At 38.9% G+C, this 18,122-nt stretch overlaps 1 protein-coding gene and 1 long non-coding RNA gene across 9 annotated transcripts in view; one reads left to right on the forward strand and one right to left on the reverse strand.

Moving 5' to 3' along the window:
* Positions 1-18,122, reverse strand: part of BIRC6 (baculoviral IAP repeat containing 6) — a 182,011-nt gene that overhangs the window by 11,752 nt on the left and 152,137 nt on the right. For all 8 annotated transcript variants that reach the window (XM_072992371.2, XM_020802834.3, XM_020802831.3 and 5 more), the window contains 4 exons: positions 4,537-4,747; positions 3,905-4,050; positions 2,464-2,574; positions 1,456-1,673 (listed from right to left, as the gene is read on the reverse strand). In XM_072992371.2, coding sequence (XP_072848472.1) covers positions 1,456-1,673; positions 2,464-2,574; positions 3,905-4,050; positions 4,537-4,747 — 686 coding nt within the window. The remainder of the gene's footprint in view (positions 1-1,455; positions 1,674-2,463; positions 2,575-3,904; positions 4,051-4,536; positions 4,748-18,122) is intronic.
* Positions 4,646-9,155, forward strand: LOC144585856 (uncharacterized). Its single transcript, XR_013540445.1, has 2 exons — positions 4,646-4,775; positions 9,011-9,155. It is a non-coding gene; the product is annotated as an uncharacterized LOC144585856 (long non-coding RNA).

The following is an 18,122-nucleotide window of genomic DNA, read 5'->3' on the forward strand; positions in this document are numbered from 1 at the left end:
AAAATGAAGTGAAGTTACAACAAGAACTTTGGGAAACTAGTTGTCTATATAAAACACACTGCAAACGGTGACAAGTAAGTCTTGTATTTTCAGAACAGTATTTGGATAAAGTAATCCTGGCTACCATCGCCTCGTGCATACTTGCATTTCTATCTCCCTGATGTAGACCATCAAGTTTCAATGCTACCTGCCAGGTCTTTTTTTCGTCTACATAAACAGGTACAACCTTTCTTATCATTAGCCACATGGCTTGCCCCCACCATCCTGACTGGATTCTGTTTTTGCTACCTGCCTCTTCTATCTCCTCCTTTTTTTAACTTTTTACATATTTCCCATCTTTACCTTCCCTTCCAAGACTCTAAAAAAGTATCTATAAACATAAAAGCAGGTTAGTGTACATCAATGTACCCTCTAATTTTCAGTCCCACTGGGAAGGGCTTTGCCTCCTGCGCGTGTGGCTTCACCCCCTCCTGCGCGTGTGGCTTCACCACCTCCACCATGGGCTGGGTTCCATCGCAACTGGAACCTAATATGATCACTGCGTGGAGACGGAAGACAGCTGCATGGAGGGAAGTAGAGTTGTGTACGCACCCAGCTTAGCGGGAACCTTGGTGTACATGCTCCAACTGTAGCATCAGCACTAGGCACAAAATGTAACCTCAGACTTCCATTTTGAAAGTAAAATACAGTGGTGCCTCGCTTAACAACAACAATCCATTCCAGGAAAATTGCCGTTAAGCGAAAACATCGTAAAGCAAAATTAAAAACCCCATTGAAATGCACTGAAACCCATTCAATGCGTTCCAATGGGCTAAAAGCTCATCATCCAGCGAAGATCCTCCATACGGTGGCCATTTTTGCTGCCTGTATAGTGAGGAATCCGTCCCTAAGCACAGCGGGGAGCCATTTTAAGCACCCAGTGGCCATTTTGAAAACCCGACGATCAGCTGTTTTTGATTGTTGTAAAGTGAAAATCGGTTCCCGAAGCAGGGAACCGATCATCGCTGAGCGAAATTCTCCCATTCAGACCATCATTTTGCGATCGCAAAAAGATCGTCATAAAGTGGATTCATCGTAATGTGGGGCAATCGTTAAGCGATGCACCACTGTAAAATAAAAATTACATTTTTTAAAAAAAAGGACTGAAGAAATGATGGCTGTTGCTGTGAGTCTTGCTACTGGACTAATTTGGGAGAAAGCATGTCCTTTTACATTCCCATTTTTCCTCAGACAGTCTTTCTGGAAATACTGGTTGCTAAGCAAGTTTTTCTTATAGGTGTAACAGTGTTTCCTGAAAATATAACTAATGTCTATGGGAGACCCAACTGTAATAGTCGAATGGATAGAGATCGCTCCCTGGCTCTCTCCAAGTTGGAAGCAGAGTATCCATCCTGACTAATTAGCAGGATTCATACAAATTATAGACCTCATCATTTCTTGAAACAGGAAATTTACCTTCATGATGTCTAATCTTTCCTCATCACAGCGGACAAAGACACTGGATGAAGAAGAAAGTGGCAGCGATGTAGAAAGTGTTACAGCTTCTTGAGCAAGACGCCGGGCTCGGGCAGCACTATTTGCATCACTGGCATTTTTCACCTGAGACATGTAGTGGTAATTTACTTTAAACACCAGTTTTCCATCATCATCTTCAGAAACCATTTCAAAAGTATCTGAAAGTAAAAAGGGTAAGACATTGTGTAGAGGACAATAGTTAAACTGGATAAAGTAATTAAATTTACAAGAAAGCACAACTGGTACATAAACATTTCACCCTCCTCTTCACAAGTAATTTCAAAACACTAATGCAAAAAAGCAGAACCAAGCTCCTTCCTCTTAGTTTATATATATAAGCTATTACAGTACCCTTGATGTGGTGGCATTTGCTAATGTATGCACCATTTACGACTACAAGAATAACACTGTTACATAATTCTAGTTTTGTGTTGATAACTGATTAAAAGTAAGTGAAGAAATTATTTCATCATGCTTCAAGGTTAACATCTTCCATCGTCTCTCCTTAACAATGTTTCCTTTCTCTACTAGGAGCAGAACAAAAATTATCTTCTTGGCATTTATTTGCGCTGACAGATTAAAAACATCATTATTTTTCCCTTGTCCAAATATACATGAAGTTAACATGCAAGCATTACTTTCTTTAATAAAAAAAACGAAAATATATTTGTGGAACACATACTGTTTTATTTAAATTCCTTTCATTATCCTTGGCCAACCAGAGTTTGTATAAGCGACTTAACCATACAACACAACTATGAGAGATATGGCTACAAGTAAGCACTGGCATGATTTTAACACACTCCCTTGTTCAGATTTCTGCTCATATTTTCAGGAGACAGCTCATTTTGTTAGAAGGAGAAATGAAAACCCCCACAAAGAATATGAAGGAAAAAAGGCTAACACATCAATCATGCTTTGGGGGTTTTGTACATGGATTTAACTTACCAAACTGGAGTTTTTTCATTACAACCACATACTTTTCTTCAAGGGATCTTAAAACAGACAAGGGCTTGGGTTTCACTGCAGATTTTTTAGAATACTCAGCCAATTTTCTTTCTGTTATAACAGTAGTAAAAAAAATAAGTTACAATAACCATATAAAATACAGTATTTTCAAATACTAATCATAGGCACTTCCCTTCTAAGGTAGCAACAAAAACTAAGGAGTTAAATATGTACAATTGTAATTCCAATTCAAGGCAGAATTCTATAAAATCAAGGACATATGCTATCCCATATGTGGGGTAACTAAAATCTATGGGCAAAAATCAAGCTCTTGGCAAGAAGAAGCTACATTTAATTCAGCCTATTGTTGTTCCCACTCCCACCATATAATCATTGAAATGAGCAGCCAAGGATTCTGGAAAACTGACATTCGCTTTGATGTCTGTAAGCATGCTATGATGTTCTCTGTTCTAACTCATCATATTCACTATCACCAATGCCTAATGTATTTGGATAAGTTGATTGGCTATACTGTTAAAGACTGGTGTTTACTGCATATTATCAAAGTCTTTCTAAAAGGAATTGCAAAGGAACAGTGAAAGGCCCATAGACAAATGTTTTAATTTTGTCTCAGTAGTCCCATTCTCTTTAGTTTATACTCTGCAGAAGTCCCAAATAAGGCATTCCAGATAGATGGAAGGAGGAAGATGCATGTGCATATTTAAGAAGGGGAACACTCAGTTCCATGCATGTATGTGCTTGTTAGGATGTGGGCCATTTATCTCACAAAGTTTCTACACATTCTTTTACACAGAACTATCAATTAAAAAAAACCCAATTACATCTGATCAATACCACAGCTTTTTATATTTAAATACGCTACTGCATCTATTTTCCTGTCAGCAGGAAATTGTGTGATAACGTGCTAACAATGATGTTTATCTCAGATAGAAGCATAACTATTAATAAAACTGAAACAATGGAAGACATCCATTAGTCTAAGTTTCCCTTTAAAAGTTCTCCTGTTCAATGATGCTTGTATCCTATATGCTGGCTAATTTTGGCCAGAACCTTATCAGAGATTTACACCAGTGTAAGTGTAATTGCCTAAGTCAGTGGTCCCCAACCTTGGGCCTCCAGATATTCTAGGACTTCAACTCCCAGAAATCCTGGCCAGCAAGAGGTGGTGGTGAAGGCTTCTGGGACCTGTAGTCCAAGAACATCTGGAGGCCCAAGATTGAGGATCACTGGCCTAAGTGGTAGCAAATCGCTGCTAATTATAATGAGCTGGTGTTTGCATTCCTGTTCATATGCCAAATTGCAAGAATGCAAGCAGCAACTCATTAGTGGCAATTTGCTGCTGCAGTTTATGCAGCTAAACCGCAAACAAGATTTTGCTCTAGGCGATACGCAGAAAAATGGTACTGCCGAAATTGTTTACCTTGATTTGCTTGGCGCAAACTTGTTGTGGCAGTATATACTATCTCTGCCGTCCTTTGGATATCTGGCACCAGAAGTGTTAGGCCCTCAGGTTCCTGATCTGATGTATCTGACTTTGCTCCAGTTTTAGACTTGTCCTTCTTTGATCTGGAAAGCAAAGAAGTGACTACAGTTTTAAGAAATGCTTTGATTAAATGTAGAAGTAAAATAACACTAGAAACATGCAGTCATAACATTCTAAAATACTGTTCCCTTCCTTCCTCCCTAAATTACTATGCCATGTAGTAAAAATAAACCTGCTCTCAAATGTATAGACTTGTGAGACCAGCATTATATGTCTCTTAACATGAAGAGATAAGTTATAGGAAGAAAAAAGTCATTGGTCAAAATCCTTTTGTAGGGTTCTGCCTGAGCAATAGGAATGATGCCATCATCATCAGATGACAACATCATCCCCCTTTCTAAAATTTCAGGTTGCATGCATCTTTGTGCATGAAGAACTAAAATATAAAAAGGAAGCTGTTAAGGACTGGCAATCTGTGGTTGATGATGAAACCATTCTTCTTGCCCACGTGATGTAAACATTTATGAAACAAGACTACTGAACATTTAATGAAGAGGATAAATAAATACCTCAGACGATTAGTGTAGGTGTCCACACATGTTTTCATTTTAGCCAAAAGAGTTCCAACTGAAGCTTGGGACTCCAACTGCTCTTCTTCTTCTTCTCCATTATCCCCAGATAGAGGCAGCAACAATGGCACCATGGATGGGCAGGAAGCAATAGCACGAAGAAGCTCTAACAAAGCTCTGTAGAGGGGCACATGTCTGGCCATGTCCAAAACTGGGAAAGAAGACAGACATACAATAAAGTAAGACTGATTTAAGACATATGCAGGAGGCCTAATTTTTCCCTACAGAACCTTGTTCAGTGGGAATGTATACAACAACAACATTGTATTGCCCCAACAAAATTGTACTTTACACTGTAAATTGGGGGAAAGAACCTATATTAATAATCGAACTAAACATATTTGATCTGACTCTTTTATTCTCAGTAGGTGATATTAATCACCTCCAACTACCGTACAATTGCACTCATTTCCCACGCTAGCAAGGTTATGCTCAAAATCCTACAAGGTAGGCTTCAGCAGTATGTGGATCGAGAACTCCCAGAAGTACAAGCTGGATTTCGAAGGGGTAGAGGAACTAGGGACCAAATTGCTAATATGCGCTGGATTATGGAGAAAGCCAGAGAGTTCCAGAAAAATATCTACTTCTGCTTTATTGACTATGCATAAGCTTTTGACTGTGTGGACCATAGCAAACTATGCCAAGTCCTTAAAGAAATGGGACTGCCTGATCACCTTATCTACCTCCTGAGAAACCTATATGTGGGACAGGAAGCAAAAGTTAGAACTGGATATGGAAACAATGATTGGTTCAAAATTGGGAAAGGAGTACGACAAGGTTGTATATTGTCCCCCTGCTTATTTAACTTATATGCAGAATACATCATGAGAAAGGCCAGACTGGAGGAATCCCAAACTGGAATTAAGATTGTCGGAAGAAATATCAACAACCTCCGATATGCAGATACCGCTCTGATGGCAGAAAGTGAGGAGGAATTAAGAAACCTTGTAATGAGGGTGAAAGAGGAGAATGCAAAAAACAGTCTGAAGCTCAAATATATATAAAAAACTAAGATCATGGCCACTGGTCCCATCACCTCCTGGCAAACAGAAGGGGAAGATATGGAGGCAGTGACAGATTTCACTTTCTTGGGCCCCATGATCACTGCATATGGTGACAGCAGCCCCAAAATTAAAAGACGCCTGCATCTTGGGAGGAAAGCGATGACAAACCTCGATAGCATCTTAAAAAGCAGTGACATCACCTTGCCAACAAAAGTCCAAATAGTCAAAGCTATGGTTTTTCCTGTAGTGATGTACGGAAATGAGAGCTGGACCATAAAGAAAGGCGACTGCCGAAGAACTGATGCTTTTGAATTGTCGTGTTGGAGGAGGCTCTTGAGAGTCCCCTGGACTGCAAGGAGAACAAACCTATCCATTCTAAAGGAAATCATCCCTGAGTGCTCACTGGAAGGACAGATCCTGAAGTTGAGGCTCCAATACTTTGGCCATCTCATGAGAAGAGAAGACTCCCTGGAAAAGACCCTGATGTTGGGAAAGTGTGAAGGCAGGAGGAGAAGGGGTCGACAGAGGATGAGATGGTTGGACAGTGTCATCGAAGCTACCAGAATGAATTTAACCCAACTCCGGGAGGCAGTGGAAGACAGGAGGGCCTGACGTGCTCTGGTCCATGGGGTCATGAAGAGTTGGACACGGCTAAACGACTAAACAACAACAATGATGCTGAATGCACTCCTCTTATCAGAAGCAAATATGTAGAGTCTAAATAAACATTTAAAAAATTCATATGAACACAAGAGGGGAACTTATGAAAATAAGGAAGGAAATCTCATGTGTTTTTTACATATAGTATATTTAGTCATTTTAAATGATTCTGAAAAGAAATAATGGTTGAAATCCTGTTGGGGTAGCTATGCTTGTGAAAGCAGAGCAAGAGCCCAGTATGCTGCTTGTACACCACCCCATAGAGCTTAAAGCCATCTCTGGGTGGTTTGCAATTTCATTGTGCAGGCTACACGTTGCCCCCCCCCCCAGCAAGCTAGGTATTCAATTTACCAAACTTGGAAGGATGGAAGGGGTTGAGTCAAGCTCGAGTCAGGTATCTAAGCCCAGGATCAAATTCAGGTCATGAGCAGAGTCTACACTGCAGAACTACAATCTAAGTACTATGTCATATGAAAGGGTGAAGCATTTTAGTAAAGATCTCCTCTTCCCATCCTGCAGATATCATGACTTCCATGCAACAAAAGGAATTATTTGTATGTAAGAAAAGCCATCAGAGAGAAGGGGGAAATATGTTATTACCAAAAGCATCCACCTATTAGTCAAGTCATCATTCATTCACAGGCGTAGTTAGGCCAACAGGATTTCAGTCTATATAGCTTAGATGCGTAAGCTTTATACTAATACCATGCCGTTGTTATGTTTTGGGGTTTCCTCAAGTATTTCTCAGAGTAAATGGGTGGTGCAAACACTCAACCTCGTATTCAGGGACAAAAATGATGTGCACAGCTGCATAAAACAGATACAAACGAATCTGTTACATACATGGCCCCATAGCAACTAATGGCAAACTGAAGCCATTTGGTAGAACTGGGGAGAGAGGTCAGGGGGTGGGGCCCTCCAGATCTTGACAGGAACACTGCCAAGCAATCTGAGAGGCTGCTTCTCTACAAGATGGTTTCTTGTTCTGCTTTTACGGATTTGGCTGAAACACTTCTAAGCTAATTTTCAAGCAGCTGCTTCTCAGAGCAGCTAACAGATTAAATACCTACTAAAAGTGAAGCATAATAATTTTAAATAAAGTAACAGAAATAATGCCTATTCCAAAGGACTTTGTGTAATTTAAAGGAAAAAAATGTAGGAAGCCTCAGACTTATGGGGCTTTCTTTTGTAGAGCATGAAAGATCAGTTCAGAGGCTTTTGCTTCCATTTTAGAGTAATTGCAGGTTGGTGTCTTACGTAAATGCTGAGATTAATATTAATAAAATATTGTTAAAACAAGAGAACTTCAAACAATAGTTTATGATCTGAAATATACTGTTCAAATAACACACCAATTATATGGTAGTTTTAGAAACATTGGCTGGCATCTTGTTGAACAATGGGAATGACTTCATTAGCAGACTCTTGCTAATTAAAGAGGAACTTTATCAATTTCAGGATGCACACAATTTCATACCATTGTGTGCAAGTTGTATGTTCCCAAAATTTTAAAAAAGAACTCTTTAATGAACAATAATCTGCAGCTTCTAGTGATATAACCCGTTGTGCAGCTGAAGCTATGCAATAAGATACTATTACTGAGAGTTTTCCATGTTATATCCCCACAAAAACTAATGGGGCAATCAGATGAGAATATAGCTTGCTATTTGATTTGCTTCTGATATGGTTTGATTTGTCCTATTTTCTGCTGACCACATGTGTTTTAATTACGATCAATCCACCCTGCCTCTTTTGTCAGCTGTTCCGCTTCTTTCTGGCACAACACTAGGACTGCAGTTTATTTGGTGCAATTGGAAGAACTACTGATTACCCTGTTCTGCAGTCTTAATTTGCTCTCAAATAGAGCTGTGGGTGGTGTTCTCTTCGGGGTCAACCCTGCGACGTATGCAGTGAGTTGTGACAGTAGAAAGTAAGATAGGGAAGCCTTCTCTATTTTTCTCTTCTCACATTTTTTTTTAAAAAAATAGTATCCTAAGTGACACAGTGCTATTTCAGGTATAAGAGAGTGCGACGTATGCAGTGGGTTGTGACAGTAGAAAGAAAGATAGGGAAGCCTTCTTCTCTATTTTTCTCTTCTCACATTTTTTAAAAAAAGAATAATATCCTAAGTGACACAGTGCTATTTCAGGTATAAGAGAGCATCCATGCTAGGTTGATGTATTGCTGTAGTTATATGCCAATTACTAAATTAAGCAAAAACAAAAAAGGGACAACTATCCATGGAATGACATCCATTGGAAAAGGTGGGAAAAAGAAGGACAGCATCAATAATTGAAAGAGGGAAAAATTGGAACAATCTGAAGTGCTGCCTGGATCCTTCACACAGGACAAGAAATGTCTTCCATGTGAATGGAAGGCTCACTCAAATATGCGATAAAATAGATTGTAGCGAAGATAAGAGACATTTAAACATGACCTGGATTGCTCAAAATTCCCCTCTCTAGTTGCTCTTTAAGACATTTTTTCTTTCTTTCTGCAAACCTTATTATGGCTATTATACAATTATGTTGTAATCTGACTTCTCAATTCTTCTGAAAGCTTTATTTGTGTCTTTTATCCAGGTACGCATAGTATGAAGGCAAATGGGCCAAAATTGTATGTTTCTACACCCTGCTCCTTGTGGGATTAATTTTTGCTAGAATAAGTCTGATTCTGTAACATGTTTTCTGAGTAGGAGGACTATGATAAACTTTTCATTGTTTTTCTTTTCTTTTCAATTCTATTCCAAGTAAAGACTACAGCATATTCCCATTAGCCACTTACTCCCTCTATAGTGCATTACTACTGGAGAGGAAAAGATGAACTGGAATACAGGCACTGATAGTGTACACAGCAAATCTGCAAGGTAATCCTATTCATTAGTTACATAATCTCTGCTTCGGCAGTCCAACTGATCAGTATTTTGGAAAAGGAAGTCTCACTGTGTTTAATGGGCTTAACCTCAAGTCAGCAAAGGATTTTAATTTTTAAAGGATTTTAAAGGGTGGTGCACATGCCTCATGTTTATTTGGGGAAGAGGTTAAGGTACCATTAGCATGTATCCCATATTTTGTGCAGGAGAAGACATTCTAACCTTCCTTATTTTGGGGTGGGGGTATTATTTCAAGCATAACTTTTTGCTTTAAATCAAAGTTCTTTCTCTAATCCTCTCCTTTGGGAACCTTAATCAAAAATTGAAGAAGGATCTTCTGTAATTTATTCATGGCTACATTGGAGAAGAAGAGGGTTGTGTGGGAGCCCAGATTTTGATACAGTTTGTTACTATAATACTAAACATCAGATCAGCATTAGATCAAAATGTTTTTCTGTGTTATAATGATCCAGTGGTGTACCTCAATATCTAACAGTAATGGAACTGAGTTCATGACCCCCTCCAGTTTTCATGGTGCCAAAAAGTTGTTTAGAACGTTTGCCAGCTTCCCAAAGCAAGTTTTAAGAACACACAATAAGGATGACAGATACTGCTTCTTGATAAAGTAATGGGATCTGGTAAAACTATACTATTGGATCCTGACTTACATATATTTTGATTAAGATTTAACACAATGTAAAACTGATACATTGTATCTTTGCAGATTATTTTAACTATATTATACAACCTTAAATAGTTTAGTATGGCTTTATTACTGCTTGCAGTCTTTTCACATTGTTCTGATTTTTATTAACTGAGTTGATGACTCTGGTGGAAAAGTAGTGTAATAAATAAATAAATAAATAAATAAATAAATAAATAAATAAATAAATAAATAAATAAATAAATAAATAAATAAATAAGTGAATAAGTGAATAAGTGAATAAGTGAATGAATGAATAAAGCAAGCAAGCAAGCAAGCTTCTGACACTTATAGAAACATATGCTTAGAGAACAATGCAAATAATCAATATCAGAAATAATCACTATTAATTACTCTGAACACATTAATACTTATTTCCCATTTCCTAAGCCTTCTGATTTATTCAAGAGGGCATGGGAGAAAAGGGCAGCATGATAACCCAACCCTGATGTATTTCATTATGGTGACAGTAAACTATGGCTCAGCATCACATCTGAACCATCTTCTGTCTCATCATGATCTACTGGTGAACTTTAGATGGCAATTGAAGCAATAACCACATACACATGTTATCTGTATGCAATTACATGATAAATACTTCATCTAAATACCTTTCCATTAAATGTTTTTATCACACAGATGGCTTTGTGGCACTAGGTTACCCACAAACAATCCTCTTCATTTACAGATAAATTATTGTATACCCATAGATATAGCTTTACAAAAAACCACTACGAAATAAACACAGGAAAAGATCTCAAACATTAAATGTATAATTTTAATTGTAGACAAAGTTTTAGAAATATTAAGAAGATGCCGGCCACAGAGACTGGTGAAATGTTAGGAAGAACAACCTTCAGAACATGGCCAAATAGCTAGAAAAACCCACAACAACCAAATATTACCCTGTTTCCCTGAAAATAAGACCGGGTCTTATGTTAATTTTTGCTCCAAAAATGCATTAGGGCTTATTTTCAGGGGATGTTTTATTTTTTTCATGTACAACAATCTACATTTATTCAAATACAATCATATCATCTTCTTCTGGTTGCTGCACGATGGTGGAGAGCAGGGTTTCGCTTAACTAGGGCTTATTTTTGGGGCAGGGCTTATATTGCAAGCATCCTGAAAAATCATACTAGGGCTTATTTTCAGGTTAGGTCTTATTTTTGGAGAAACAGGGTAGGAATAACAAGTAATCTGAATAGACGAACAGATTTCCATGTGTAAATTAAAATATGAGATAAATCATTTCAGCATCATTTCATTGCATTACAGACAGTTTAAAAAGCTATCCCTAAAATGTGCTATTTTTACTTGCACTGCTGAGAAAGACAATGCTCTAACTCAGCATGTATAACAGTGAATAAGTTCATAACATGTCTCTGCTCCTTTTAATAAATGGACAGAAGAGCTCAACAAGCTACATTTTCAAGAAAGCTGAAATCACAAAACAACACGTCTTATTTTACTAAGCACAATTCACCTCTAGAATTAATATTAAATTAACTCTAGTCTTCACCTTTGAAAGGGAAGTGGTGGCACTGCGGGTTAAACTGCAGATGCCTCTGTGCTGCAAGGTCAGAAGACCAGCAGTTGTAAGATTGAATCCACGCAATGGAGCAAGCTCCCGTCACTTTGTCCCAGCTCTTGCCAACCTAGCAGTTCGAAAGCATGCAAATGCAAGTAGATAAATAGGTACCACCTTGGTGGGAAGGTAACGGCACTCCGTGTCCAACTGTGCTGACCACGTGACCACGGAAACTGTTTTTTGACAAATGCTGGCTCTATGGCTTGGAAACAGAGATGAGCACCGTGTCCTAGATTCGGACACGACGGTCAAGGAGAAACGTTACCTTTTTTTTACTCTGCAACCTATCCATCCCATCACCCACAAATAGTTTCTAGGAACATATGACTGAAGTTACTGAATGATTAGGAACTCTCCCATCATTTTTTGTATACTTCAGCAGAAATACAAATCTGCATCAAGCCAGTACAATAAGACTATTAGCTTTCAACCCTATTTCTCCCATTATTTGCATCTTTGCCCACATCTGCCCTCTTTTGTATGCAAAAAGCTTGTATCCCAGCCCAAACCTGCTACGGCTAAGAGGTAGCCAGTTGTGTTTTGGCCGACTGAGCTGAAATATTTATAAAGCATTCCACTTTCTTTTTAAACAGAAGAACTAGTATACAGAAGACAATTATGACAGCATGCCTGGTATTATGCCGTGTGCTGTTGAAGACATCACACATATTTACAAAACAAGATTTCCAAAACCTCACATGATCAAAGTCAGTGTGGATAAAAATCAATGATTTTTAAAAAAATCTAATTGATTTGAATCAAATCCACTCCAATCAAAATTGCTTAAATGTGAAAAAAAATCATTTCTCTTTTTATGTGTAAATATATGACGTCTGACCAGACACGTCAGTTTACAGAAGGGGAAAGGGAGGTTTGCTCTTGAATTTTTCTCTCATTTGCAGCACCTTGGAATAAAAATCCTATTCCTGTGCTTACTATTAGTTGCCTTTAATTAGCATTAACTGAAAGAGGATGCCAGGCCAAGGGTCACATAGCTTTGTTACTGGGGTGTTGAAGCCAAGCCTCTCTAATCACTACATAATGTTGTTTTGTTCAAACAAAAGATTAAAGGAAAGGAAGGCTGACTAGAAAAGATTAGACTTAAACCAGCCTTGTTCCTTGTTGATATTCCTCTACCTGTACCTACCGTGACATAAGTTACTTTTATTTAGTATCAGAAAAGCCATTTTTGTTTTCTTTGTACTTACCCTTGAAATTCGCAGAAGAAAGCACATCGCACAGACTAATTCTGATAGCTTTCTGTGTACTTCTTCATGCCCTTTGGAAATTCTTTTCATCCTATTTACATGTGATTTATGATACTTTTAAAATTACATGAGGCTCTTCATTTCCAAGATGCTGTTCCTGTTTGAATCATTATTGCTAAATGACAGCTTGCTGAGATAAACATTGCATCCCTGTCCACATCTGTTCCATGCTAATCTGTCTCCTTCTTCATAGTTCTGCCTGCTACACTAGCAAATGTCAGAATAAAAACTGGGTTGATATAGAGGCTTCTGAAGCAAGATAGTATTCAAACCCAGCTTCTTAATGCCAAATCTGCAGTGGTCCAGACTTCACAGTAATCCTTACTGCTTAAAAAGTGATTTTATTAGTCCTGATTTATTACATAGACATTTTGTCTTCAGATAAGCATATATCTGAAATAAATAATATAGAAATGCTTCATGCTTCATGAATGCAACCAAGTTTTCATTTCAGTTGTGAGATAACAAGCCAAGTCTATATATTCACTGAATGAATATTAAAAATATACTTGCAAACTGCCTAAGAGGCACTTATTTTACAATACTTAGCTGTATACACAGGGACTGACAATGCAATAGGCACAATTATTTTGGGCTGAAATAATTTCTGTCTTTGTATAATGTACAGCTACTCCTACGGGACCAGCACTTCCAGTTAAAAAAAGAAAACTTTTGACCACACAAATGTTCTGGAACAGCTGAAGAGTACAAACAAGGCGGACCACATTAAATCAAAGAGCCAAATTTAAATAAAAAGATGAGCCAAATTCATTGACACCACTTAAATATATATATTTATGATTTTGTCCTTACATAGCTGTTTCCTTATTCACTGCAAGATGTGACAATTTATTATTTGGCGTTTTACCAATACCGACAGATGTATACAATATTAAAGAACATTAACATTAGACTATACATTACAAGGGACCATCTTTAAGCATAAGCATTCCTTAGATCTTTAATGATCCAGGATACTTCAAACTAAGAATAACTAAATCTAATGGACCATTAAATAGATAATATTGAACACCTTTAATTCTTTTTCCAAGCCATTTAACATCCCAAATGTAACTTAATTGGCTATAAAAAGTCATTTTGTTACCAAGGAAATGCGAAATTTATCCTGAAAAAAACAGCATGAACAAGGCACATGCAATAATAATGGAAAAGACAACACTGGGTATTATACAACATCATGCAACTATGCATAAAAATAAACTGCAAAGAAAGGAACTGGTTGGGACTTAGTGCAATACAGTGGTGTCTCGCAAGACGAAATTAATCTGTTCCGTGGTTAATGCCATCTAGCAAAATTTCGTTTTGCGAAGCGCATTTTCCCATAGGAATGCATTGAAATTTAATCAATGAGTTCCTATGGGGGGGGGGTCAGAAACCAAAAAAAGTCAGCAAAAAGTCACTTACCAAGTACAGTAGACTGAGCCATGCTCCTCTCAGTGCCTTTGTAGCCCCAGAAAAGCCAGCATCATTGGAAGACTGGTAGGGGACCTCTGAAAGCAGCGCTGGCTGTGAGGGGTGGCGGCAGCGGGGCCCCCTGCGGCAAAGCACCGCTTTCAGAAGCCTCCTGGGGCTTGTCCAGCACGTAAAAAGGCAGGGGAAAAGCACCATTTTTGAATTTCCCGCTCCCCCCCCGCCTTTTTCCATCTAGGCAAGCCTCCGGAAGCCTCCTAGACCCAGCACAGATAAGCTGAGAGGTAGGGAGGGGGGGGAGGAGTGGAGACGACCACAAAATGGCTGCTGACTCCCTGCTGGTTGCCGACTTCCAGCCATTTGGAGCTCTTTTTCTGGCTGTTCCAGAGCTACAAAGGCACTGTGAGGAGCGGGGCTCAGTCTACTGTACCTGGTAAGTGACTTTTTGCTGACTTTTTTTGGTTTCTGACTTTTTTACCCATAGGAACACATTAATTAAATTTCAATGCATTCCTATGGGAAACGCACTTCACAAGATGAAAAATATCACAAGACAGCCCGTCTTGCAAGGCACCAAAAAACTCTCGACCCTTTCATCTTGCGAGTTTTTTGTCCTGCGAGGCCTTCATCTTGCGAGGCACCACTGTACACTTCATAAACTTTTTTCTTCAGCTATAGTAGTATTCTTTCCTGTGTCTCATCCATGATTCATATTCTAAGAGCAAAATCAGACATTACAGTAAATAAGTGGAAGCTTCCCAAAATGGCACACATATAACTTAATCCACCGAGTAACAAGAAGTAGAAAATATCCTCCGGCATGGTATCTAGCATTCTCTTGCTTCTATTCAATTTAATTGGCTGTTGGTGGTAAGTAAATGCAGTACTAACTACCAACGTATTTGGGTGTCACTGTGGAGCGAACCCTGACCTACAAAAAGCATTGTCTAAACACTAAATAGAAAGCTGCTGCCAGAAATAACACACTTAGGAAAATGGCTGGGTCAGGCACCCACAAACAATAAGAAGAGCAGCTTTTTCCCTGTATGACTGCATAGCAGAATATGCTGGTGCCATATGGTATGGTATAAATCAGTATATGACAAACAAGTGAATCTGGCTCTTAATGAATCATGCAGGATTATTACTGGCTGCTTGAAACCTACTCCTTTTGAAAAAAAGACTATCATTTGGCTGGCATTGTGCCTGTAGAAGGTTGTTGAGAGCTGCCATTTGCACATGAGTGTGCATGTGCCTGTGTGAGCATGGGACGCCACATTTCAAGGAGGATGCTAACAAATTGGAACAAGTTCAGAGGAGGGTGGCAAGGATGATCAGGGGATTGGAAACCAAGCCTTATGAGGAAAGGCTGAAAGAACTGGGCATGTTTACCCTTGAGAAAAGAAGACTGAGGGGTGATAAGATAGCACTTTTCAAATATTTGAAAGGCTGTCATACAGAGGAGGGGCAAGATCTGTTCTTGATCTTCCCAGAGTGCAGGCCGCACAACAATAGGTTCAAGTTAAAGAAAGCAGGATTGTGATTGAATATCAGGAAAAACTTCCAAACTGTTAGAGTAGTATGACAGTGGAACCAGTTATCTCAGGAGTTGGTGAGTGCTCCAACACTGGAGGCATTTGAGAAAAACTTAATCACCTGGCATATATGCTTTAATTATATTCCTGCATTGAGCAGGGGGTTGGACTTGATAGCCTTGTAGGCCCTTTCCAACTTTACTTTTCTATTATTCTATGATATATTACGTTTTGTTTCTGCCTTAGCTGGTTCCAACTGAAAATATGATACAGTGTCACAGACTGCATGATTCATTCCTTTATTCATATTTATATTCTTCCTTTCTGCCATTTAAAACTCAAGGATAGCATGTTTGAACATATGTGTTTACAATCTCAGCCAGGATAATCTTCCACAAGTAGATCTTCTGCCCTAGAACAGAACATCATACAATGGTGCCTCTCTAGACAGTTACCCCACATGACAGTTTTTTCGCTAGACATTTTTTTGCGATCACTATAGCGATTCGCAAAACAGTGATTCCTATGGGGGGATTTCGCTGGACAATATTTGGTCCCTGCTTCACAAACCAATTTTCGCTAGATGACGATTTTGACAGCTCCCTCTGTGCTTGCAAAAAGGTGTTTTTGGGACCTAAGCTTCGCAAGACAGCAATTTAAACAGCTGATCAGCGGTTTGCAAAGTGGCTTTCTTATGGCCGATCTTCACTAGACAACGACGATTCTTCCCCATTGGAATGCATTAAACAGGTTTCAATGCATTCCAATGGGGAAATGCTTTTCGCTGGACAATGATTTCGCTAAACAGCGATTTCAGTGGAACGGACTATCATCGTCTAGCGAGGCACTACTGTACTTTCTCAGCCACACCTGAAGTCTACTTAGGTACCACCCAAATGAGTCAACTGAAAATTTCACACCACCAAGTTATTACCTCTGGAAGGAAACTGCTGTTTTACACTTGCAGTCTGTGACAGACTGGCCAGAGTTCTATGGCTGACTGGAAAACTATGTAAATGTTGGGAGCAAATGCTGCTTATTAACAAGGCACTGTGTGTGTCCCCAGACACATTTCTCTTTACTATTTCCTTTCATTGTGTATGTCAATTTCTTGTGCGCTATAGTTTTTTTTTTTCAACAGCAGAATAAGAGCCTTTCCTTTCCCCCCCATTTTTTAAAATTAAAAATATGGTGCAGAATCCTGTTTGCAATCCAAGTGCAAAACTGTTCTGTCATCGCTCCTGCAATATCTGGCTTGCAATTAAGTAAATCATAGATTGTCCTACTGAAAGTATATATACTGTATCTGCAAGGCGGTAGTGAATACCCTATTGTGCAACTGACAGAAGACAGTAACTACACACATCACAATCCACTGCATGTGAAAAAAGCAATCAGGATTTTTGCCAGCACCTTCTCCAATGTTAGGGCAGGGTATATAAAAATGAGCTATAAAACAATATAAACACCATAATCATTTAATAATGATGATGGTACAGTGGTGCCTCAACATCCCTCAAGGAGGTAAGAGGGATGGCTTGTAGACAAATGGCCTTTTCGCAGCTGCCCCCAGACTATGGAATGCCTTCCCAACTGAAATTCGTCTGGCACCGATGCTGATGCCATTTCGGTGCCAGGTCAAAACCTCCAAAAAACAAACCCCTCAAGGCCCATGACAGGACAGAAACATAAACCACCCAGCCCAAAACCATGCTGCAAAAACACCCAGAACAGTTTTTTAAAAATCTGAAAAAAGCACTTTACTTTATCAGGCAGCCTGAAGCCTCCCTGCAAACACACACGCACACTCACTCAGAAGCAGAAGCGGTCAGTCCTAAGCCTCCTCCAATCACACACTCTAACTGTTGCGGCGAAAGAGCTATAAAGAAGCAGCCTTGTCGCCACCTACAGTTAGAAATTTGAATTTCTCGCTTTTTTCACCTGCCTTTTTTCTGTTCATAACTGGAAGTTCCGGTCGCAAGTAGAAGCAAAATTTTGCGGCCGGATCTGGTCGTAACTCGAAATGGTCATAAGTAGGGATGGTCGCAAGTCGAGGCACCACTGTTTATCACAGCAAACTTGTCAAAACAAATAAAAACATCTAAACATCAGGACAAGAACACTCAAGAGTCACAGACACTGTTTCAACCAGCCTTAAGATATAAACTGAAATTTAAAATTCTTGGTCAAGTCCAAAAGTTTTAACCTAGCACTAAAAAGACTAACATATTGGTGCAAGGCATATCATCTATGGAAGCTCACACTAAAGTTGGGGCACCACCATACAGAAGGTCCATTCTTTTGTAGCTCGCAAATATATTCGTATTAAAAATGCAAAACAAATGAGAAATTTCTCTGATTATCTTAATGCAAAGGAAAATGGTATGTGACGTATCCTTCAGATATGTAGAGCCCAAGATATTCTGACCTTTAAAATATTGTTTCCGGAGCCTGAGCTTTTT

Source organism: Pogona vitticeps, chromosome 1, assembly GCF_051106095.1.
Source record: "Pogona vitticeps strain Pit_001003342236 chromosome 1, PviZW2.1, whole genome shotgun sequence".
Lineage (NCBI taxonomy): Eukaryota > Metazoa > Chordata > Lepidosauria > Squamata > Agamidae > Pogona > Pogona vitticeps.